The sequence below is a fragment of the Eubalaena glacialis genome, chromosome 4 (assembly GCF_028564815.1).
Source record: "Eubalaena glacialis isolate mEubGla1 chromosome 4, mEubGla1.1.hap2.+ XY, whole genome shotgun sequence".
NCBI lineage: Eukaryota > Metazoa > Chordata > Mammalia > Artiodactyla > Balaenidae > Eubalaena > Eubalaena glacialis.
In genome coordinates, this window is record NC_083719.1 from 175749257 (window position 1) to 175773226 (window position 23970).

The 23970-nt window shown below is 55.2% G+C and overlaps 1 protein-coding gene across 1 annotated transcript; it reads right to left on the bottom strand.

Annotated features, from left to right (window-relative positions):
- Positions 1 to 5165: 5165 nt before the first annotated feature.
- RAB8A (RAB8A, member RAS oncogene family) lies at positions 5166 to 23798 on the bottom strand. The gene is made up of 8 exons (XM_061188696.1): positions 23462 to 23798; positions 18712 to 18772; positions 16763 to 16823; positions 12616 to 12693; positions 11017 to 11106; positions 10374 to 10439; positions 8797 to 8847; positions 5166 to 6534 (listed from the first exon to the last, which is right to left on the bottom strand). The coding sequence occupies exons 1-8, from the start codon at positions 23796 to 23798 to the stop codon at positions 6442 to 6444; spliced, it is 837 nt and encodes a 278-aa protein (XP_061044679.1). The 3' UTR covers positions 5166 to 6441.
- Between the last annotated feature and the right edge of the window lie 172 nt (positions 23799 to 23970).

Here is a 23970-nt window from a genome sequence, read left to right on the forward strand (position 1 = left end):
GCCATGGTTTCATTAAACACTGCAGAGATGTGGCCCCAAACAGTTGCTTCTGCCACCATCGTCACCACAAGTGGTGGCTACAGATGGCACACCTATAACTTGTCAGGTGCATGGTTAATTCACACTCATTCTCAGCAGTTTTAAGCTCAGGTACCACAGGACTTTGTGAGCCAATACAGAGAAAACAGAGCTGGAAAACAGAAAGAAAACAGCAGCAATTTGCAAAACAGTATTAAGTCAGTGAAAAACCAGCAAAAGGGTTGTGCCCTGCTGGGTTGTCCACACGTGACCCCTCACTTTTACCCTTAATTCTGTCCCCAAACTGCAACTCGCCCCTTCTCCTCCCACCCACTGGTCTAACTTTTCAGTATCTCAGAAGGTCTTTGTTACCAAGCTGTTTCCACAGGGAGGGGATGTGTTTATCAACCCAGTCAATATTGACTTCCTCCTGCCAGAAGACAGACACCAAGCACACCCTCTGGGGAAGGACCCAAAGGAATTCTGCAGCAAGTGAAATTAAATAGATCCATTAAGAAATGTTAAATGAAGCAGGGTGACAAATCAGTTGAGCCCAATCAGAGGCAGACCACCTGGGTTCAAACCCCAGCTCCCTCACTTAGCTGCTGTGTGACCTTGAGCAAGTCACTTAACCTCTCTGTGCCTGAATTTTCATCTGCAATTTGGGGCTAATGATGGCAATTACCTGAGAGGGTACAGTTGGCACAGCGGTAAGCACTGTATGTATATAATGAACATTCATGAAACCAGTAGTGACCAAGCATGAAGTAATGTTTACAAGCTTGTTCCTTTTTTCTACCTGGAAGAACTCTTACTTATCCTTCAAGAGTCAGCAAAAATATCCCTCCTCCAGGCAGCTTTCTTGCCTCTTCTCTAAGACAAAGCCTTGGGCATCCCTCTCTGTCCCTCACCTTCCCCACCATTCTGGTCTAGCCTTGCCTCATGGAGCTGGAGTGTCTCTGTCTGGCTCTGTCTCCCCCATATTAGGAGCTCTTGAGGATTGGGTCCAGGGCTAGGTTCTTTTGGATTTTTCTGGGTCCCCAGCATCACCTGGCACTGGGTGGGCACAGAGGAGGGTGCAGGGCTGTTGGCTGATGAATGAAGTCATACTGTTTTAAACTTCTGACCCTGGCATTGAGGCCTCCCCCACCTCCTCATCCCCACATCCTTGCTCTACCCAAAACTGATCAAGCTGTCTCTCCTCTCCATGTCTTTGCCCATGCTGTGCCCCTGCCAGGAATGTTCTTTCCCTAATTCCAGCTCTATTTCCCAATGGTCACCTACCAGTGCCCCCAGAAAATTCCTCCTGCCTCTCTGGACCCCGCCAGCCCTGTCCCTCCTTCTGGCCCAGCCTGGCCCCCATGTGCTATCTTCTCAAGGGTGGAGATGAGGCTGAGGCTCTGGGGGCCCCAGTCTCACCCACCATGGGGTGGGCACAGAAATAGGCACGTACCTGGGAGAACCCTGGCGGGGGCCCGAGGCCCTCACTCTGGCTGTGCCCCGGCACCTGCAGGAGCCTGGGTTTCTGTTCAGGGACTGCACGTCAGCGGGGTGGGGCGTTGCCCCAAGTGGTTCCTGTTTCCTTAAGTAGGTGAGCCCTGGGCGGGGACTAGGACACCCCGACCCCCTCCCCGCCCCGTCTGCAGTCTGACCGAGCTGCTGAGCTGCATGCAGGTGGATAGACACCCTTGCTCCATCCAGACCTCGACAAGCCTTTATTGAGCACCTATTGTGTGCCAGATCCTCAGGGAACAAAAGAGGTGACCCCAAGACAGGCATAGGTCCTGCCCTCCCAGCATCTATAACCTGGTGAGAAACGAAGAGAAGTGAGAAATGATTAATGTCATTGTTTCAAAGTGGACAGCCTGTCAGGAAGGGGCAACTGGAGTTGCAAGAACCCCGCAGAGGGGGGCCTAACTGATCTGGAGGAAAGGGCTTGCTGGGGGGACAGGTAGGAGTCAACTTGATTGCCGGGTTGTTGCACAGAAAGAGTGCTCTAGGGGGAGGGAACAGCACGAGCAAAATCCCTGAGGCAGGATTGAGCCTGGACAGGCTGAGGCCCCACTGGGTGCCACAGGGCTACATTATGACTTGCTCTGTAAGAAAACAAACAAAAAAAAGAACACACCCATTTAAAATTATATTTTACAACCGCCTTGATATCAAGACCAGCGTACCCTGGGCTGGATTTATTTTATATATTCATTATTATTGTATCCATTTTTTTCTCCTGATTTTAAAACACTAAAACATTTTGGGGGCCCCTACACACATTGTGGGCCCTGAGCATGGGAACCCCTGCCTAACAGATCAGCTAGCCCCAGATGCGTGCTGGCTGCCTCACCCGTCCCCGGCACACAGGCAAAACCACTTCCTCCTCCCTTTTCAGAGAGAAACGGCCCAGATCCTTGTGGCTGAGCTGGGGGCCTCCCTGCGGACCTATCACCCTGGTGCAGCTGGTCTAGATAGCCCCCTCACTGCAGGCTCAAGCTGGATGCCATCACCATCCCCTGCTCCTGGGGCTGTTGACGGGGGTTGGGGGGGGTGGTGCTGGCCTTGTCTGGAGCCTGCGGGTCAGTAAGGCTCAAACAGGCGACACATGGAACCTGGTTTCTCACTCACTCACTGTGCGGCTTTGGGTGAGTCACTCAAACTCTTCTGGGCCTCAGTTTCCTCATCTGTGAAGTGGGCACGAAGATAGCCCTCCTTAGTCACTCGACAACGATTAGGCAAGACAACCTTCAAGCATGCAGCATGGGGCTCAGTTAAGAGCAATATTAGGACTCTTCCCTGTGACTTAAGCTGATACCTTTGTGCCTGGCTGGGGTAGATGCAAGTTTGGCCTCCAGATCTCACAAGCTGGGCTGCCTTGGGCAACTCATTTCACCTCTCTGATCCTCCATGCCTTCCACGGCCCAGTGGACCGGGTCCCAACCTCGAGGAGAGGAGCAATGCTTTGGGCAGGGGATCAGAATTGTCCAAGAGACCCTTGTCACTTAGAAAGTCTGGCCATCGGGGATCTCATTTACATAGAGTTCAGTCTCCAGAAACATGAGGTGTTTCAGTTCACCTCCAGCCCGTCCCCCTGAGTACCCATCACAGAGGGCACCGCCCTGATTACCCTGACCTGCCTGGGGGGGATGTGGTCTTTCCCAAACTAATGTCCTCCCCTGAGACTGTCACAACAGAATCATCCCCCATCTCTTGGTGGCCACAGTCTTTGAACATGGCCCTCAGAGGAACATTCCAGAAGGGGACCAGCAGGGAGATGGTGGGGCTGGGAGACTCCAAGGCCCCTGCCCCTCTGAAGTCAGCCCCTTACCCTTCCAAAGTCAGGTCTGGGCTTCTCATTGGAGGCCCCAGCTGGTGAGTGGGACATTCACTGGCCCCCCTGTGGGGTGGCTCTCGGGATAGGTGGCCACAGTGGTGTCTCAGCCCAGGGATATGCTGGGGCTGTCGATGTCAGGGGTGGGGAAGCCCTTAGGCTCTGTCAACTCTGGGCTTGACGCAATTTCACAGTTCTCTCATTCTCCAATGCCTCCATTCTATTCATTCATTCCACAAAAAATGACTGAGCCCCAACTGTGGGCACCATGTTAGGTGTTGGGGATGAAGCAGAAGACAAAACAGGCCCTGTCCATGTCATGCTGGAGCTCACACTCCACGGGGAGACTCACGCCACAGAAGTCCACATGCAGGAGAGGCTGGCAGAAGAGGAGACAGCAGGGGCAAAGGCCCTGGGATAGGAACAAACTTGGCACACTTGAGAAGCAGACAATAGGCAAAGTGTCCAAAAGGTGGAGACAACCCAAACGTCCATCAGTGGATGAACACATAAACGATATGGTCCATCCACACGATGGAATACTATGCAGCCATAAAAAGGGATGAAGCTCATGACTGATCTCTAAAACTTTATGCTGAGTGCAAGAAGCCAGATGCAAAAGGCCACATAGTGTGCGATTCTATTTATACGAAACGTCCAGAACAGGCAAATCCATAGACAGAAAGTAGATTAGTGGTTGCCAGGGACTGAGGGAGGGAGGATGGGGAGTGACCGCTAATGGGTATTGAGTGATAAAAATGTTCTAAAATTGACTCTGGTGATGGTTGCACAATGCTGTGACTATAGTAAAGACTACTGAATTGCACACTTCTGTGGGTGAATTGTATGGTGTGTGAATTACGTCTCAATAAATCTGTTATTAGAAAAAGAGCCAATGTGTCATCTGTCTCGGTACAAGAGGATGGTAGCTGAGGAGCCGCTTCCCCACCTGCCACCCCATCAAAGTCTTTAGACACAAGGAATAGTAATGATTCTCTGAGCAAGAGGTTGGTACAAGGTCGGACTGAGGAGTCCAAGGATGCCACCTGACCTGGTTGGGGGGGGGCACTGGTGGAAATTTGGGGCATTATGGGGCAAATACTTACAGCTCAAAAGCTGTAAGCTACTTGGATGACTTGTTCCCCATTAAAGACAGGGTGTAAAAAGAGGTGAGCTTTTCTCTTGGGGCACAAGACAAATAATGATGCTAATGATAATGGATATGAATATGATGACACAATGTGATAGCAGTTAGCTTGGGATGCGCCCTCTCGCGGGCTCTTCATAGTCATCCTATGAGGTGGGAGCTATGATCTTGCCCAACTGAGGTTCAGCCCCTGGTTGTGCCGCGGGTCTGAAGCACGATCATGGGGAGGAGACTTCCTGAGAGGTGGGGGGGGGGGGGGCTCAGAGTGGAGCGCTCAACTTGGCAAAACGGGTGCAGTAGGGACCAAGACGAGAGAAACTTGGTGGCATGATGGGGACTGATGTGGACCGAGCGGGTTAAGACGGGGGTGTGGTGTACGAAGTGGTGCTGCGGGGAGGGACACCTCCTCGTTTTCCTGTGCTGAGTGTGTTTGGGGAAGGGGGCAGGTTGGGAAGCTTATTTCCCCAAGTCAGTCTTTTGATAATGGTGTCACCTCCTCAGAGCTTGGGGTGACCTTCTCCTCCAGCCTGGGGTAACCTGCCACCTCTACTTTGATCTTGTCCAGACCTGAGGCCCCTGCTGACCTGGGCTGTGTTTTAAATAGCGGGCATCCTGTGAACCCAACATCTGGCCACATCTGTGTACCTACACAGAGAATGTGGACATAAAAATCCGTTAACTTTAAAATGAGCTTTAATTTGTTTTCCTTAAGTGCATTTATCGATGTAAACAGAGCATGTTAAGAGATACCAAGGGGAGAGCAGACGATTGCTGGTATGTTGGTTTTAATTCAAAAAAAAAGAAAAAGAAAGGCTCCCTGGTGACACCCCCCCCGACCTGGTTACCTGGTCCCGACTGCAGTCTCTACGGGAAGGCAGAGCTGTCAAAACAGAACTGAGCAACGGCAGTTAAAAACCCACCCAGACTGCTCTGCAGTCGGGCCCCGCAGGCCACCCGCACTCTCAGCCATGTCCCAGAGGTTGGGGGAGCGGGGGGGTGCGTGTGTTCCCGATCACCTGGGTCTGCTGTTGGAAATCAAGGACAGAATCACCTCCTGACACTACAGATCTGGAAAAATAAAAATCTCTAGAAAGAACGTCCGATTTGGAGACAGCGGGAGGACGAAGAGGAGTAGGTGCCCCAATCGAGGGTGGGCCGTGTGTGATTGCATTTTGGGCTCACCCGTGGCATGCACGGAGACCCCTCAGTGCTCAGGTGGGGACTGTGGAGGGACCTACTGGCCATGCCCAAGGCCCGGCTGGACCACAGGACCAAACCTGGCTGTAAACAGGAAAGGCCACTCCATGCTTCTTTCCTCAGGATTTCCTTAATTTGTGCTTCCCTTTGGTTTGACAGTTAACATGGGGGTGGCGGGGGGGGAGCCGGGGGGGAGCCGGGGGGGGGCAGGGAGTAGATAACGGTTTCTGTCACTTGTCCAAAAACTGAGAGAAGACGTGAAAGCGGGCGTTGGACTGGTTGGGCAGACGCTTCCTGGGCCTGACGTGAGTTGCCTCGCCCAGGGTGCAGAGCCCGGCTCCCCCGGAGCTATCACTGGCCTTTGGGGGCCTCGCTTCTGTCGCGGGGGACATGCACGGGCTTTCCGGCGGGGCTCTAGCTATGTCGAGGCCCAGAGATGGAGGCCTGCCGTGTGGGCTGCTACTGACGGCCGTGCCGCGGCGCCACCTCTCTCTCTAGCTTTACACGGTGCGTGGACCCATTCAGTGGATGTCGCAGGAAAGGTAGCAGATTCTTAGCTTCTTCCGTCTCCAGAGTTGAAAAAGATCAGTTACTAAAATAAACAATTTCTCGATTGTGTTCTGGCGGCCACAGGCCCGGTGGCCGCGGCGTGGCGGGGAGTGGTGAGGGGGGAGGGCCCCGGCTGAGTGAGGGGCTCACTCAGGACAGGCACAGTCAGCTCGGCTGAGCGAGGCTCAGGGTAAGGCGGCATTCCTCACAGAAGAACACATCGGAAAAAGCTGCTCCTCTTCTGCTGGTCCGGTGTGATTTTGACTCCCTGGTTGCTCCCCTGGGGGCTGTTGCCTTCCTGAAATCACAGGAGGTTTTCTGAGGTTATGGCTGAGCAACATGAGCTCTATGTCTCTTAACCAACCAGCCAGTCAACTAATGAACTAACCAACCAACCAACCGCCAGCCTATGTATCCATCTGTCACCTTCCAACCAACCATCCATCCATCCCCCTCCATCCAACCACCCATCCCCTCCCATCCATCATCCATCCATCCCCTTCCAACCATCCACCCATCCATCCAGCTGTCCCCTCCAACTAACAATTCATCTTTCACAGACCCATAGATCTGCTTTTTATCTACTACCCATCACTCCTTCCAACAATTCATTCCTTTAATCACTCATTCACGTACCTATCCACCCCTTTCCATTCACCCTTCTCAACATCTTTCCAACCACTTATTTACCCATCTCACTCTCTTCTTTCCCTATTTCCTTCTTTCCGTTCACCCACCCCTCCCTCTTTCCCATCCATCTACCCATCTGTGCCGAGCACCTATCAGCGAGGCAGCTGAGGGCAGCAGAAAGGCACTCTCTCTTGGGATTTGGAAGGGCTGGGTTCAAGGTCCCAGGGCCACTCACTCACCCGGCTGGTCTCCCTGCCCCTGTGCCAAGGCTCTGGCTCCCCACCTCTCCCCACAGTTCACCCTCCACCCTGCTGCAGGTGAGGTAAGCCCTAAACTCAGGCCCTGTTGAAAATCCATCAGTGCTGTCGCCCGGCATTTGAAGCCTCTTGTTCTGGTCCCTGCCTACCCTGGGAACTGAAATCCTATTTTCTCTCACGTCACCATGTTTGGAAAGGTTCAGCCCTGTTTCTTTGACTAATTCCTTCTCATCTTTCAGCTCTCGGATAAAACCTGAATTTATTCAACAGTAACTGCTGAATGCCTACACGGTGCCAAATTTACACAATGTCCTATGTCAATTACATTAAAAAAAAAAAAAGAAGACTGATAGAAGTGGTATGGGGTTGCAACTCTGAACATAAACAAAGGTGGTAGGAAATGAATAGAATTTAACTGTTGGTGATTTGCAACTTAGTTAAGAAAAAAAAAGAAACTGCAAGGATTATGGTGAACATCAGCACTTCACAATCTATGCCTTGGAAGGACATGGCACATTCTGGAAGCAATCAACAGGCTGGTATCAAAAGCACAGGCAAAGTGTTGCCGTGAGGCTCAGTGGAACTCCCGGTGGGCATGAGTGAGTCAGTAGGATCGTTAAAAATCAAAATTTTACTGTTATATTGAAGAGAAAAGAATTCTAAGAAAATTACAATTGTAAGAAAATTCTTCTCAAAGTACAGTGGTTTACACAGACTCTTTTCTGTTTTGGCTAAACAGCTGCTACTAAATTGATCGTGTGCCTTGCAATTCAATTCACAGCATCTTAGAATTATGGAAATGACACTCATTTTAAGTCAGATGTGAACTACTTGAATGGCGTTTTGTATTGTGTGTGCAGTCCTATATGCACAGACATAGAACAGGTCACAAATAGAGTGCGTCATGCTCTCGTATCAGACAACAGGGAGCATCACTTGGCGGGAAGAGTGGTCGCTGGGACAGAGGCTTTGGAGTAAGACTCACGACAGCGTTTAGCCGCTAACATGCCCAAAATATAGTTCAGCGTTCAGACCCTACCAAGAAAGCACTAGTTATGCTGCATGCTGGGGACTGTGAAACTGCTCATGCGCTAAACAGAAAAGCTAGAAATGAACGAAAGGGTGGATGCGGAGGGATTCAGGCAGGACCTCCTGGAGGCCTCAGGGCCCCGGCACCCACTGAAGGTGGTCACAACCTGCAGAATTTGGGGCTGGAAGGAGGAAAAAGGCTATCGACCTGCCGGACTCATCAGGATGGAAAGCCGGCAGCTGTCAGACACGAGCCTTGCTTGGGGGCCTTGTTACGGGGTGGACCGTGGTTCTGGGCCTGCCGGGGGGGCTTTTCTGCAGGAGGCCCTCTACCTTCGTGCAGGCTTGGCTCCCAAGAGGGACAGAAAGGGTTCGGTGTGCCCAGCTAGCCTGTGTGCTTAGTGAGCAGCGCCTGGTACTGAGCAGCTGCGGGCCACAGAGGAAAGATGAAGTTGAGAGGCATGTTCAGGGTGGACGTCCTCACCACACCTGATAACGCTACCCCCCTTCCTAGAGATGCCCTACTAGATGCACCTGGGCCCTGAGAAGCAGGATCTGCCCGGGGATGCATGACACCACTGAGAGCGATGCCAGCCAGCTCCAACAGGGATGCATGTGGGGATCCGGGGAGGACACACACTCACCAATTTTTTATCCATTTTTGCTTTGATGTCTCTGGCGAGAGTGAAAAATGCCTGTGGAATAAGCACGTAGTTAGTAGCCCAGGAGTGGGAAGCAGGTGGGGGCCTGCTGGTTCCTGGACGCTGCCACACAGAGGGCGTGGCTCAACAGCAGGGCCAGTGGGGGGAACAGTGTTAGGACAGAGACCTGGGCATGGGTCTCACCTGTTCAGCCCCATCTCCTGCCCCTACAGGGATACCCCCACCCACCTGGACCGCCACTTCCCCTAAACCAATGACCCTGGAAGGTGGGATCACCCTTGACGGGTCAGAGAGGAAGCTGAGGCTTGGAGAGGGGGTGCCCAAGCGACTTGTCTCAAGGCACTCAGTGGCTAACTGACTGATCGAGCTCTCCGTCCCCGACCCCTGTGCTGTATCTGCCCACTCTGCCCCGCTTCTAACAGTCAGGGGCAGGGCAGAAAGACAAGTGGCTCCTTGGCCAAATGAGCTTCATTCTGGGTCCTCGCCCAGTAAGAAGACCTGGTAGGTAGGGTGAAAGGTTCATCTTCCAAGGGTTGGCGAAGGCCTGACCCCAGGCTGCTGCCTCTGTCACAGGCTCCTGACCGTTTCTTCCCCTCCGCCATCTGGACAACACTTATAAACCCCACTCTGGCACCAACCCTGCTCCGGGCCTTATACAGAGATGAGTTGGCCTCAGCATTTGCAGTCGAGGGGCTCCTGGTTTGGTGAGAAGCAGAGTCCTAGCAAACAACCATGTGACGTGGAAAGTTCTGTCGCGGAGGGTGTCTCGGGGTGCTGGGGATGCCTAAAGTGGTGAGCCTCAGGGCCTGGGGAACGGCAGAGGCCTCCTCGGGAAGGGGCCACTTGGGCTGGTCCCTGATGGGAAGGGGGGGTGCGTGGGGACTGTGGCAAAGGCCTGGAGGAAGGTGAGGCACATGCGGCCAGGGATGGAGAGTGGTGGGCGAGGCCTGAGCTGTGGGTGGCACACACTGGCCGGGGCCAGCTAGGGAGGGCCTTCTGTGCCTCGCGCAGGGGCTGAGGTTGGGAGTGGCGTGGAAGATCCATTTTGGAAAGATCACAGGAGTGGCGGAACGGAGGAGAAGGCAGGTGAGCTGCAGGGCTGGCGTTGCTGGTGGACAGTAGAAGGAGGCCTGGGCCAAGGCTCGGTCAGGGTGCCCTACTCTGTATGGGCTTGTGACCCTGTCTGAGCGGGTGGTGTGAATGAAAGCACAAACCCGGAGGCAGGCCTGGGCGCCAGCCAGTGCAGAGACTCTCTGAGCCTCGGTTTCCCCACCTGCAAAACTGCGCCTGCTCCCCAGGGCTGCGCGAGAGCCAGTGAGATCATGTCCTAGGTGCCCAGCTGGGGCCGGCACCTGCTGATGTCAGAACATGGGGGCGGTTCCCCCAGGCCCCCTGGGCCTTGCAAGAGGCCTGGCACACGGTGCCGCCCAAGAAGTGCCTCTCAGCCGTCTGTCCAAGAGGCAGCCGAAGCTGTGACCAGTCCCTGTGACAGAGCCTCCCTGGAGGGTGCAGCCCGACCCTTAGCCCTAATGGGCCGGTGCTGTGGGCCCGGGACTCACGTTCTCCACGTTGATGTTGGCCTTCGCGCTGGTCTCCATAAACTTGATTCCATAGTCCAGGGCCAGCTGCGAGGGAGGGAGAAAAACATGCGAACATCAGCCACCAGGCACCCAGACCTCTGCACAGCGCCCTGAGGGGGGCCGAGACAGACAGACAGAGTGCGGCCTGCTCCCTCAAGCCACCAGTGGAGAGCAGGTGGTGAATGTCCCTGGCAAGAGGGTGGAGGGGGCCTGGCTCATACCACGGCTCTGTTCTCCGCCCCCTGTGGCCTCGACGGGTCCCACGAGGCGCTGTGCGGAAGCAAGCAGAGCACACCCAGAAGCCCTTGCTGCTTTCAGTCTTTAGCCTGAAGCTCGGCTGGGCGTGTGCTTTCCACCTTCCCTTCCCATGGCATGTGCCCCACTGGGACAACCGACTCATCTGTGTGCCCAGCCAAGCCCTGCATCCCAGAAGATGGGTCATCTTATGCTCAGAAAGATTGTAAGGGAGTCTCCCCAAAAGCCCAGGCTCGCCATCAGTGAGCAATCGGGGGCCCTCTGGGGCAGGGCAGGGCTGGCCTCCATGCAGGGAACCCCAGACGCTGAGGTCCCTCTGCCCCGAGGTGTCTGGCAGTGCCAGGCCCAAGCCGGCCACCATGCCCACCTTTTCTCCCCGTTCCTTGGAAACTTGTCTCTTGTCGTTCACGTCACACTTGTTCCCAAGTATCATCTTTTCGACGTCTGCAGAGGCGTGCTGGAGGGGAGGGGCAGATGGGGGAGGTGAGAGGTAAGGTCACACTGGACTACCAACCAACTGGTAGCCCATCCCCCAAGATCAGAGTGATGGGGTCAGGGCTGCTAGGCACACCCTGCACAGATGACAAACTGAAGCTCAGAGAGGCTGAGAGGCCTGTCCTATGTCACTGAGCCAGTGCCAGGACGGAGTTCAGGGTTCTGGCTGCTACCCTGACCAAGCGTACGCCTTCTGGCTGCCAAGGACAGCTTCTCTATGGGCCACGCCAACTAGGCTACCATGACTGTCCTTGGACTCCTGGCCAGGTCTGGCCTATGGGAGGCAAGTGGGGCTGGGGTATTGACCCCTGCTCGCCTCCCTCCTTCCCCGGCTCCTCTGCTGGAGACCCCAGCTGCTGTCCTGGGACCTTCTGCCCTGCTCCAGCGTTCCTGTTCTGGGCTCCAGAAACAGGCTGTGCCGGGGGTGGGCGCAGACCTCGGCTGCCACCAGCCCTTTGTGCTTTGCCATCCCCTGGAGTTCCCTTAACTCTGCCTTCATGCCTGAAAACGGTCCCTTCCTCCAACCCGCCCCCACATTCCAACCCAGTGGGCCTCGCTTCTTGAAGGACTGGACCATCAGAAAGACCCTTCTCGCTGCAGCTCAGATCTGGTCTCAGGGAAACGCGCTCCTGTGCTCCCTAACTTCCTGCTAACTGGAAGGCTCTCTCGCCTACCGGCCGGAACACAAAAGTTCCCCAGAGACCAGTGTGAGGCGCCCCTCCTCAGGCCAGGCGCAGCCTCCTGCCAGGAAATCCGGGGTCATCGGGAGGTGGCCCAGTGCAACCGCTCACAGGTGCCAGCTGTGATGTGACCTTCTGCCGTGTCTTCATGGGTGGGCAAAGTTCTCAGACCCGAACCCCACCTGGTGACTCATCACACGCCACAAGCACCTTGTCCAGGGAGGCTCTGGGGGTGAGGGTGAGCTCTGTGGAGAGCGGGGAGGTGACGACACTGGCTTTGGGACAGGGAGGCGGCGCTGGCCGCCTCCTCTTCCCTCGGGGCTCAAGGTCTCCTTCCACAGGCAGCTGCCTGCTGCTGGCCTGAGCATGGGCACAGAGAGCTCATACCAGCTCAATCCCTGCTCCGCTGCAGTTCAAAGTGCAACCTGACACATGCCCTCACCACACCCACCAAATACAAAGGTCATGCCAACTCTAGAACCTTCCTTCTCTAGAAAGCACCAAATGCTCACAGTGACTGGATATCCCTCTTCCTTGACCTCGATGTCGCCCAAACCCGACAGCCCGGCTGGGGAAATGGGCTCTCGGGGTTGCTCTGTGATGAGGCCGGGCCAGCGTGTTCTCCAGGGTTGACTGCGTGGGTTCCCGTCTCCCTGACTCTGTTCCCAGCGAGTTACTTCTAGGTGCCTCTGGGCTCAGTGATCTCATGTGTAAACCAGGAAGCTCCGGGGTGAGGGCTGAGGAGAGGACGCGGGAGGTTCCTGTGCATGGGAGGGGTCCCCAAGCCTTACCTCCTCAATGTTCCGAATCCAGTTCCGGATGTTGTCGAAGGACTTCTCGTTGGTGATGTCGTAGACCAGCATGATGCCCTAATAAGCAGGGGGAGACAGAGACACGCGCTCTGGACAAGCCGCGAGCACTCTGAGGGGGAGGCCCCAGCAAGGTGGGCAGCAGGGACCCCGCCAGGACACCATCCCCGGGACCCTTCCTTCTGCTGGGCTCCACCACTAGCCTCTCTCTGGTGTCCCAGGCTCCAGTCCCCTACTCCTCGGCCACTGATGTGACCCTTCACCGCGCAGACCAGATCCTACCACACCTGTGCTTACAAAGGAGCCCTGCTGTTTCCCCACTACTGGCAGGATGAGTACGGCCCGTGTGCCTCGGCAGCCAGCGAGGTCCCAGCGGCCAACCTCTCAGCCTCGCATCCTGCAGCCCCTGCTCTACAGTCTGTATTCCATGGCCCTGATGCCCACTGGGCTCCCCCTCTTGCCAACCCTTGGCTATGCTCAGCCTCTTCCACACCCTCACTCGTCCCCCATCCTGCCCTGAGTCAGCTCCTGGTCTCAGCCAGGGCCGCCTCCACTGGTTGCCCCAGCTTCACCCCTCATCTGGTGCCTACCATGAGCCAGGTACTGCGACTGGGTCTCCCTGAGCCTCACAGGCTTGGGTCGGGTGGTCCCACTGTCTGCACTGTGAGAACGAGGAACCTGAGCCTGGGGCGTGGGGGGCTAGGTCCCTGTCCCCAGTCACACGAGAGAGAGTAAAGGACGCAACTGGGGTCTAAGCCCGGGGGGACACACCCTAATGCCCACGTGCCTTCCAACAACCCCACCGGAGTCGGGGCTGGCTTCAAGCACTGGGGCAGGCAATGCTGAGGCCTCTGTGATTCCATAACCAATGCGTGAGCAGCTGGGAGACGGTCCATGGGTTCTGAAATAGCTGCAAAGTGAACCCGTCTCTGCTTGAGCCCACAATCTTGCCACTGCCGAGAAGAAAGGCAAATATCCCCACTTGAAAAAAGGGGAAACTGAGGTGCAGAAAGAGGTAACCTTTAAGATTCTAGCCCAGCTCTAAAGGAGCTGATGACACTGGCTCCCGTTAGGAATCTCCCTGGGTCCTCATCAGGATCAAGCAACGCTCAGGGCCACCCTGAGACAGTCCCCGTGTTGCCCTGGACATCCTCGCAGGGCACGCGTGGTGAGCCAGCCTGCAGCAATACTATCGCCAGCCCCCGTGCGGCTCAGCCCCGGGGTGCCAAGGCCCCAGCTGTCCTGCCCAGGCCCGGCTCACTCCATTCCCTCACTCTACTCCAAGGGCCTAGCCCTCCATCCACAAGCTCTGGTGCTGGCCAAGACGTCTCTGAGGCTGCCTGAATTTGCAGAGTAAGAACTCGGGCCCTGTGTGCTGGGCAGATAACCGCAGGGGCGAGGGTGTGTGACAAAACCACACAGACAGGGCAAGCGAGCCGCTGCAATTCCAAATCCCCGCTGTGACCTTGGGGATACGCACAGCGGCCTTAGAGCCTGCTACAGCCACAACCCCTCAAAAATGCCATCTGGGAACCCTCATTCAGTGGTCTCTTGGGGAGACTGAATAGAGACTGCTGACGGGAGGACATGGAGGAGCTTTTAGTGGCCGTGATGTGTGACATGCTCCAGCCAAGGCCAAAGTGAGTACAGACACTGGTGGATGGACTCTGTGAGCTGAGCATCACTGGGGCCTCTGCGCAGCAGCTGGCCTCCCACTGTCAGGGGCAAGAAATGCCACAGGGCTCCGAGGGCTTTTTGCCCCTTGATCCAGGGACCGGCCCTTTTGATGGCCCAGGATTCTGCCACCACCGCCACTAGGCTGGCACCACGTATGCAAGATTACAAGGTCCCAGATTTTTACCTATGCGGTGTCGGGGGCAGTGAATAGAGCTATCAGGAAAGAGCAGAAGTCCCTGGAAAACATAGTGTCACCCTATTCCAGGTTCTCCATGAAGCTCCCCTCGGGGCTCCAAGTGACCATTTTCCTGGCCCCAGTCTGGGCACAGCTCCCCATATCTGTTTGCAAGCTCACAACAGGACACCAGACATCCGATGCTCCCCAAATCTGGGATCCAAGGGTCCACTGCCACAAGGACAAAGATGATGACGGGGCTGCAACGTTGCCAATGTTCTCTGTGCTGTCCTATATGGTCTTCACTGGCTGCACATGGCTCCGGGGCACCTGAAATGCAGCCAGTGCGACCGAGGGGCTGGATTTCCTACTTTTACTGATTTGGATTCACATAGCCACACACAGCCAGCGGCTTCTGTATGGGTTAGCGCAGGTCTAGGAGGATACAATCATCTTGGGGCTGGACAAGGTCTTACAGATGGCTCAGTCCAGCCTCGTCAGGGGCTGGCTGAAATGTGGGGGCTGGAAAGGGCCAGTCACTACTGGCCCAGACATTTACCCTATGTGTGAATTTAAGCAGGGCCTGGAATGGTGCCGAGCCTCAGGCTCCTCATCTGTAAAATAGGGATAATATGGCACCCACACTCAGGGGTTTATGGCCAAGACCTGGGGCCACTGCCTGCTGGAGGGAAAGGCTTGGTGAATGGGGCAGGGGGTGCTATTTCAACCCAGAGAGGGATGGGGCCTACCTGAGGCCATACAGCAGAAGCTCCCCCAGGACCCCAGTGCCCCAAGGCCCCCCGCCCCACCAGAGCAAAGCAAGGTGAGGGGAAAATTAGTAAATTAATTTTAATGAGGAGCACTAAGGTTGCAACCCACATGATTGAGTTTCTATTATGTTCAGACGCTGTGTGGGATGCTCTAAATACTTAATGCCTCTATTCATTTCTGCCATTCACCAGTATTTCCTGAGCTCCTACCGCATACTCAGCATGGTCCCAGGCACCGTGCATGTGGCAGGGACCAAGAGGTGGCCCAGCCCTCCTGGAGCTAACGGCCTAGTGGAGGAAACGGGTCTATAGCTGATTGATGGGGTGCATCATGGAAAGGATGGGGTGCAGTGGGAGCTGGAAATGGGGAGCTGGCCATCTATCCTCACAGCTGCCTGAAACATACTCCTGTTCTGTGTTCCACTTTCCAAGTAAGGAGACCGAGCTCAGAGGGTGACCCAGGGGGCTGAACGAGGTCCTGGGGATCTGCCTCCCGCTCCCCACGGCCCCCAAGCACTCCGCTTTGTATACCCCTCGCAGGTGCATGACCAGCTCAGGGCTCTCGAGGACAGGACCCTGGCCCAATCCAGGTTGCCCTCTGCATCTAGTTCGGCCTGGCCTGGAGAAGGTGCTCAGTAAAAATATGAGGGATGGGCTTCCCTGGTGGCGCAGTGGTTAAGAATCCGCCTGCCAATGCAGGGGACACGGGTTTGAGCCCTGGTCTGGGGAGATCCCACATGCTGCGGAGCAACTAAGCCTGTGCGCCACAACTACTGAGCCTGCGCTCTAGAGCCCAAGAGCCACAACTACTGAGCCTGCGAGCCACAACTACTGAGCCCATGAGCCACAACTACTGAAGCCCGCGCACCTAGAGCCCGTGCTCCGCAAGAGAAGCCACAACAATGAGAAGCCCGCGCACAACGAAGAGTAGCCCCTGCTCGCCACAACTAGAGAAAGCCCACGTGCAGCAAAAAAGACCCAACATAGCCAAAAATAAATAAATTTATAAAAAAAAAACAACACATTTGAGGGATGATGAACGAGTCTTCCTATCACATGACCCCGCCTCAGGCGCAGGCAACAGATGTTAACGGCCAACAGCCCTGAGCAAGTCAGCTCCTGGATGATCTTCAAGTTTTCAGTAGCAAGTTCCACAGAGTCTGACACGGGCCACGTGAGCGCTCCTAAGTGTTGGGGCATGCTGGCTCTGATTTCTCTGACCTCACCTGGAAGAACCGGCTTCCTGTGTCTTTCTTCATTCCCGGAGAATTAGGTTTCCTTGAACCCTGCATTGTCTCTGGAGCCAGAAGGGGAGGTATGGAGGACGAGGGGGCAGAGGTGGGGCACACAGCCTTTTCCTAAAGCTAACCTGGGACCAAGTACCCCTGAGAAGCCAGAGCACGGGCTCCTCAGAAACATCCAGATTTTGGTATCCAAGGCACTGATGTTCATTTTGACTTAAAAAAAAAACAAAAGACAACCCCCCCCACGCCAAACCAATCCATACCATGGCGCCTCTGTAGTAGGCCGTTGTGATCGTCCGAAACCGTTCCTGACCAGCTGTGTCCCTAACGATGAGGAGAAAAAGGGATATTAGCGACACAGAAAGAGAACAATCGTCACAGTGAGAATGAGGGGCATTTACCCAGTATGGACGCCCAGCTTTCTCATGGGTCATCTCCTGATTCATCGTCCTGCTGTGGGGCAGCCCCCCATTATTACAGAGAAGGAAACTGTGGCTTGGGCAGGTGTCTGATGTCTCCTGGCTGGGGATGTGGCAGAATGACTCCTCTGCTACACCTTGTCGTCCTGGGGATTTTCCCCAGAGTTTCTGAGCCACAGAAGAGCCAAGGTTGGATGTTATTATTTGTGAAAATCTGGGGCCTTGTATGTGGAAGAGGCTGGTCACATGGCACGGGAACACAGCCCTTGCTGGTGGGCTGAGCTGGTCGAGCTCAGCGGAGCTTAGGAAGCACTTCCATGCTCGCCATCCTGGTGGAGGTCAGGGGGAAAGTCCTTCCTCGTGGGTACGGTGGAGACACCTGGGTAAGATGCACCCGTGTGTAGCCCAGCTCCTGGCACGGAGGGTATTCAATGTTTGGTTTAAAGGTGACAACTGGTCGGTGGCAGAGCCAGGGCAAGACCACGTCTTCTGTCTCTGGGCCCAGGGCTCCTCCTCTGGCCCTGCACCTCCCCCTGTGCAGGGCTCTGCACGTCTGGACTGTACAGACACACCTCACTTGGGGCTAAGGTGACTTTCTGCCGCCAATAGCAGGTGATGTTAGCGGTTATGATCAGTTACTTTATGACTGTTCTAGAAGAATTCTAAGAGAGTCATTAACCCCCCTGCGACTGCTAAGAGCAGAAGCAGGAGGACAGGAGGAAAAGAAATCAAAACTTCTGCTTGCTGGTACAGTGTCACTTTGGACTTGGGCACTGAGACTGCTGGGGAGCCAATGTGTTGTAAATAGAGGAACTTCTACGGCCCTGTAACTTACGAGGCGGCCAGAGACTGGCTGCTGGCGCTGCAGCTCAGTAGGATTGGTTAGGCCACACCCAGATTTTGATTCTGAAGTCAGGTTCAGAGGCGGATACCGCTGAAGTCAAGGGGACCTGCTGGGCAGGCGGGGCTGTGTTCAGGCTCTAAGACTTGAGTTGGGGAGACACGCTGCAGGGAGGGAGGCTTCACAGCCCATCTCACGGCACCCCTCCCACCCACAGGCACGTGCCTGGACCGGAAGGACCGAGCCACTCTCCCAAATGTGACTTCTCTCTCTTTTGCTCAGGGTTCGTGCTTCCCTGCAAGTGATGTGGCTGCAGGGTAGGACCCTCCTACCCTCTGACCATCTGAGCCCAGCCTTCCTAGCGCAGTGGGCTGCAGACCAGAGTCACCATCCGTGGCGGGGACTCACAAATTCCCTGACTTTATGTAGCATGGGAAGTCAGCCCCAGGTGAGCAGAACAGAAACAGGTCTGACTGCTGGGCCTGGCCTCAGCTTATTTTCAGTTCTGGGATTTCAGGTCTCTGTATTAGGAAGTGAGGCCTGGGCGTCCCCAGGAGACAAAAGAGGAAGCGATGTCAGGCCTTCTTCAGAGAGCTGATAGGCTTAGAAGGAAACGCCGGGCTGTGGTATCTTGCTATCCTGGCAGCCTTCACCGCCACCAGGAGGGCCCTCTCCGAGTTCCATGGGAGCAGGTGCCTCTGAAGCCCAGGCCCAGACTGTGCCCACATCGGAAGTGGGTCTGGGAGCTATGTCCTCAGAAGGGGCCGACACAGACTCTAAGCCCCAGCAGCCAGCAGGGCACCGTTCCTCGGGCTTCTGAAGAAAGCCCGATGTGTCCGGGCTGGGCACAGAGAGATGGAGGCCGCGGTCACAGGGAGGGGGACGGGGCACCAGGGGCTTCGGGCTCAAAGCACTCGCTGGGTGAGGGGCTGATGAAGGAAACGACTCTTACCATATCTGTAGTTTAATTCTCTTGCCATCGAGCTCTATGGTCCTAATTTTAAAGTCAATTCCTGAAAGAAAAGAAAAGAAAAGAAAAGAAAAGAAAAAAAAAGGCACATCATTTTCAGTCCATCTCCCAAGCTGTGTCTAGGACAGATGCTGACAACCTGTGCAGGTAACAGCTGCCATGGTTTCTGGAGCACCTGCCGGGCACGCGGGAATCTCGGAATCCCGCAAACCAATCTGGAGGCACCCGGCGAACTTTCTCCTCTCACAAAAGGGGAGGCTGAGGCTCAGAGGGCAGAAAGGAGCTGCACAGAGTGAAGCTGGTGAGGGGCAGAGCTGGTGGGCAACCCCAGGTAGCTCACGTGCCAAAGCCGTGTTCTCGTCCCTTTCCCGGGAGGCAGCCTCGTGAAGTAGGCTCCACAGCCCTTTTCGGGCCAGAGCCCCACGCTTCCCGCCACCCGCACCTGGCCTTCCAAGCACACGGGACGCTGGGCCCCGAGATGTACCCGATGTAGGTGGGCCTCTAGCATTTACACGTGCTGTTCCTTCTCTGTGGGTGGTCCCTACCCTGCCCGCCTGGCAAACTTCTCCTCCTTTAAGACCTGCTGGAAGGTCACCTTCCAAGAAGCCTTCCTGACCCTGCCCTCCTTCTCTCCCACCCTCTGGCTTTAGTCCCCTTTCCCCAGGACCAGGGTGACCTCTCAGCCTCCTCGGCTGCTCTCCAGGCTCCCACCGTTGTCCCCTCAGTCCCCTCCCCAGCTTCCAAAACACACACTCAACCATGTCACCAAGCTAAGCTCTGCTCCAAACCTTCCAGTGTGTTCACCAACAGATGAATGAATAAACAAAATGTGGTCTTTCCCTACAGTGGAATATTACTCAGCCGTAAAAAGGGATGAAGCATTGACACATGCTACAACGTGGATGAATCTCGAAAATATAATGCCGAGTGAGAGGAGCCAGACGTGAAAGGTCACACAGTATGTAATTCTATTCATATGAAATATCCAGAATGGCAAATCCAGAGAGACAGAAAAGAGATTAGTGGTTGCTGGGGTGAGGCGGGGGGGCGGGAGGGGGGTGCGGATGTGAGGAGATGAGGAGATGAATGAGATTGACCAAGGGGTGTGGAGTGTCTTTTTGACATAATGAAAATGCTCTGGAACTGACTGTGGTGATGGTTGCACAACTCTGTGAATATACCTGAAGCCACTGACTTGTACACTTTAAATGGGTGAGTTGAATTATATGTCAATAAAACTGTTTTGGGGTTTTTTTTGTAATTTTTTTTTTTGGCTGCGCCACGTGGCTTGTGCGATCTTAGTTCCCCGACCAGGGATTGAGCCCGGGCCACAGCAGTGAAAGCCCGGAATCCTAACCACGAGGCCACCTGGGAATTCCCAACAAAACCATTAAACAGTTAAAAACCTTTCCACCGCCTCCTGGGCCCCAGAATAAAGTGAAAACAGTTGCCTGAGTGCTCCTAACCTTGTCACCTCAGCACCCATGGCCCTTGCCCTCCTCTCCGGCCACAATGCCCAAGCGTGTTCCAGTCTCAGGGCTTTTACGCTTGCTCCTTCCCCTCCTGGAATGTTCTTTCATTCCATGGCCATCTGGCTCCCCTCTCCCTTCACTCAGGTCTCTGTTCAAGTCACCTCCTCAGGGGAGCCTTCCTAACCATCCTTTCTCCCCTCACCTGCTGCATCTTCTTCACGCACTATCCCTGACACTGTATATTTGCTTATTTGCTCCATGCAAATGGGAGCAAAACTTGCCAACTGGAATGGCCTGCGTGGAGGGGTAACAGCCAAATCCAGCCTTTGCCCCCAGGAGTTGGTTCTAAGTCTCCGCCTGTGAAGCCTTGAGACTGAGGCCTGGCTTGACCCCCCAGAACTCGGCATGGGGATGCTAATTCCATCCCTGCCCGCCTCAGGAGCTGTCCTGGGGACCACAGGGAATATAAGCCTGTATTTGAGTTTTGTCTCCTAGAACATAAGCTCCAGGAGGGCAGAGGCTCACACGTCTTATTCATGGTTGCATCTCCATGAATGCATGGCAGGGGCTGAGTACGTATTTGCTAGAAGCCGATCATCCCGTCCTGCACACACACTTTGACTACAGGCCTTGTTACAGTTCTGCTTCCCTCTGATTCACCCCAGTCATCTCTGCAGCCCCTGCACTGAGGCGGATGCCTGGTGCACAGCAGGCACTGGGGAAACATGGCTGGATGAAAAAATAAAGAGCAACGGGACCTACGTGGTGCCGCACAGTTTACCAAGTAAGCACCTTCACGTACATCAACCACTTCTCTGAAGGAATGAATGAATGAGGCCCTGAGGAGGAGCTGGGGGCTGAGCCAGGCTGGGGAGAGCCAATTCCAGGAGCCACGGGGCCAAGTTCACACCACAAATGATCGATTGACGGAGCTTATGAGAATAGGCTTCGGCAAAACGTAACCTGGGCAGACAGTGAACAGCCACTTAATCCCCGATCTATACAGAAAATACAGAGATACACTCAGTGCCAATACAGAATCACCTCTATGCATCAGGTTGTATTTCAGGACTAAGCCACCCAGTGTTAACTCTTCCTGAAACACATCCCCACTCCTCTCACAGATGCACAGGACATATGAAATCAAGAAGCACTGTTCAGTCCACAGAACCCAAAGCACCACTCTGTTCTATCTTCCTCCTGGGTTTTATTAACACACCAAATTTAATTAGGAAGTGTAAACTTTACGAGGCCTAAGAGTCATGAGGCCATAACTTCAAGGTCAGGGGGAATTAAACTTTCCTAGAAGACAGAGGCCTGCAGGAAGGCTACAAATGTAATGAGAATCCCGGGGTGGGAGGGAGGGAACCTGGGTTCGAGTGCCACGCCCACCTCCTTAGACGACCTTGCCCAAGTTACGTCCTCATTTGCAAGTGGAGGCTGGCCTCCTCAGAGCCCTAAAGGACTAGACTGGGTTTTCTGGTCAAGAATTAAAAAACAGACAAACCACTCAACCCCCGAACTGATCTCACTAGGAAGGTTCTGACTCTGGGAAACTGAGGTCTGGGTTGAGAGCGAGCCACAGTCTACCAGGAGTTAATATCACTTCCTGATTGGTGGGGACGCACGGGCTATCCCAAAGTTTGACCTTGGAGTTAGGGAAGGGGAGGAATCAGAAAGACATGGGCCTAGGGGAAGGATGCGGTCACTACAAGAGACATTCTGCTTCCTCTCCATGGTCTCTGGCAGTGGTGACAACCCCCTATTCATTGTACAGTTCTGATCCTCCACCATCCAGGCGATGGCCAAAGCAAAGACCACCACTCCTAAGCTGAAGAAACAGGGCTCGGGGAGGCGAAGTGCTTGTTCAAGGGCAAACAGCAGCTGGAACCCAGGCATGATGATTTCCAGTCCAATTCTCTTTACATCTGGCAGCTAAGTGTCTTGCAAAGTGCAGCTCCTGGAGGATGGCAAGGACGGCATCAGCAGCTCATTGTGGGGTTTAGGAAGATAAGGTACACAGGGGTAAAGCAAAGCCCATTCCCTAGGTTTTTTCCAGCTCTTGGGCTTGGGGACCATTCTCCTGCTTCCCCTCTCCAGAGCAAGACTGAGTAGCTTACAGGCCACTCTGCTTGATGGGTGTTACTTCCAGGTCAAACTTTTCATGTGGGCAATGGCTGTTTTTGTGGTGTGGGAAGAAGTCAGCTCCACTCTTGTGGATGTCAGAACTGGGTAGCAACGAGCCAATTCTGCTCAACCACAATGTGGGCTGGCCCTGCAGGAAAGGCTGTTCTGCAAAGTGACAACCGGTGTCCTGGGCCTAGCGATAGGGAAGTCAGGGCTGTCTGTGGCAGCCGCTGATTTTGGTTTCTCACTGAAGCTTTTATCTGGCATCTCCTCCGGATGACAGGTCCCAGGGCAGGCAGCTGTCACTCGCCATTTCTGCCACCCTCGAGTGAGATGGAAGTCCGCGCAGGGGAAGTGTCTGGACTCCCTCTCACCATTCCTTCCAGAAGAAATTCATTCATGGGGGAAACAGGGTCAGGGAGAGGGGCTCAACCCCTGAATATTCCAGAGGAAAGCGCAGGAGAGGTCTGGGTTGGAGTCCTGGCTTCGAAGTGGATCAGCTGTGCTCGCATCTCTCTGGGATGGTTGAGCCTTGAGTTTTGGGTCAGACACACCCAGGTACAAATACCATCCTTGCCACCTGTAGACCGAGTGACCTTGGGCAAGTCCAGTATCCTCCCTGAGCCTCAAATTCCTCCACTGTGAAACGAACTCATAACAGCACCTGACACAGAGGACTGGAAACTGTGGTAATGCACATAAAGCGCCTGGCACACAGTAAATGCTCAATAAGATCAGATGTCACTTGTCACTGTCCTTTCCCCATGGACAACTCTCCGCGCCTCAGTTTCCACTTCTGTAAGACGAGGACCCCAAAGAACTGCTTCAAGGTATGCTGCGAGGACAGAACAAAATGACGGGCGCCAAGACCTCGTCCAAGCCATACACTCCCTGAGTAGGCTGAGGATTGGTGCCTCAGTCTCTCCATCTGCGAAATGGGCACCTGGTGCCCACCCCGCCCATGGCCCGGGAACCGCCAAACGGCGGTGCAGGCGACTGCTCTTTTCTCCTCCGGCTCCCTCGACCCTCTGCTCTTTTCCCCATCCGGCCCGGCCGCTCCCTCAGCCCCAGCCCCTCAGGGGCGCGCCCGGCCCGGGCCTCCCGCACCCCCGGCCGCTCCCCGGCCCTGCTACCTATGGTGGAGATGAAAGTGGAGTTGAAGGCGTCCTCGGAGAAGCGGAACAGGACACAGGTCTTCCCCACCCCCGAGTCCCCGATCAGCAGCAGCTTGAACAGGTAATCGTAGGTCTTCGCCATATTACACTCTCTCCCCGACGGGAAGTGCTGCCAGCGCCTCGCCACTGGCCCCTGGGCCCGTCCATCAGCGCCGATCCCACCCCCCCATTGGCTCCCGGCCCGACGCGCGTCACCGCGGCCGCCGCCCGCCCCCGCGCCCCGCCTGTCTCGGGAAGACGTGGGGAAGGGGCGAGCTGGGCACGGAGCCGGAAGCAGCCCGAGCGTGCCGCTCATTGGCCGGCGCTCAGGACAGGGCGGACTGCGATTGGCCAGCGGTGAGGAGTCGAGGGGCTTCAAATGGGGACAGGGCAGAGGCGTGGCAGCCCGTGTTCCCTCCTTCTGCCCTCAACTCTGGGGCGGCCCCGCCCCCCGGTGGGAGGGGGAGTGCGGGGAGCTTGGCCAACGG

Excerpts from the sequence above, each read along its gene's own strand:
- RAB8A (XM_061188696.1), bottom strand. The coding sequence starts at position 23,798 with ATGAGCGGCACGCTCGGGCTGCTTCCGGCTCCGTGCCCAGCTCGCCCC. Across the intron at positions 18,773-23,461 it reads CACTTTCATCTCCACCATAG|GAATTGACTTTAAAATTAGG; the intron begins GTAGCAGGGCCG and ends CTTTTCTTTCAG. Across the intron at positions 8,848-10,373 it reads CCAACATCAACGTGGAGAAC|GCATTTTTCACTCTCGCCAG; the intron begins GTGAGTCCCGGG and ends CTTATTCCACAG.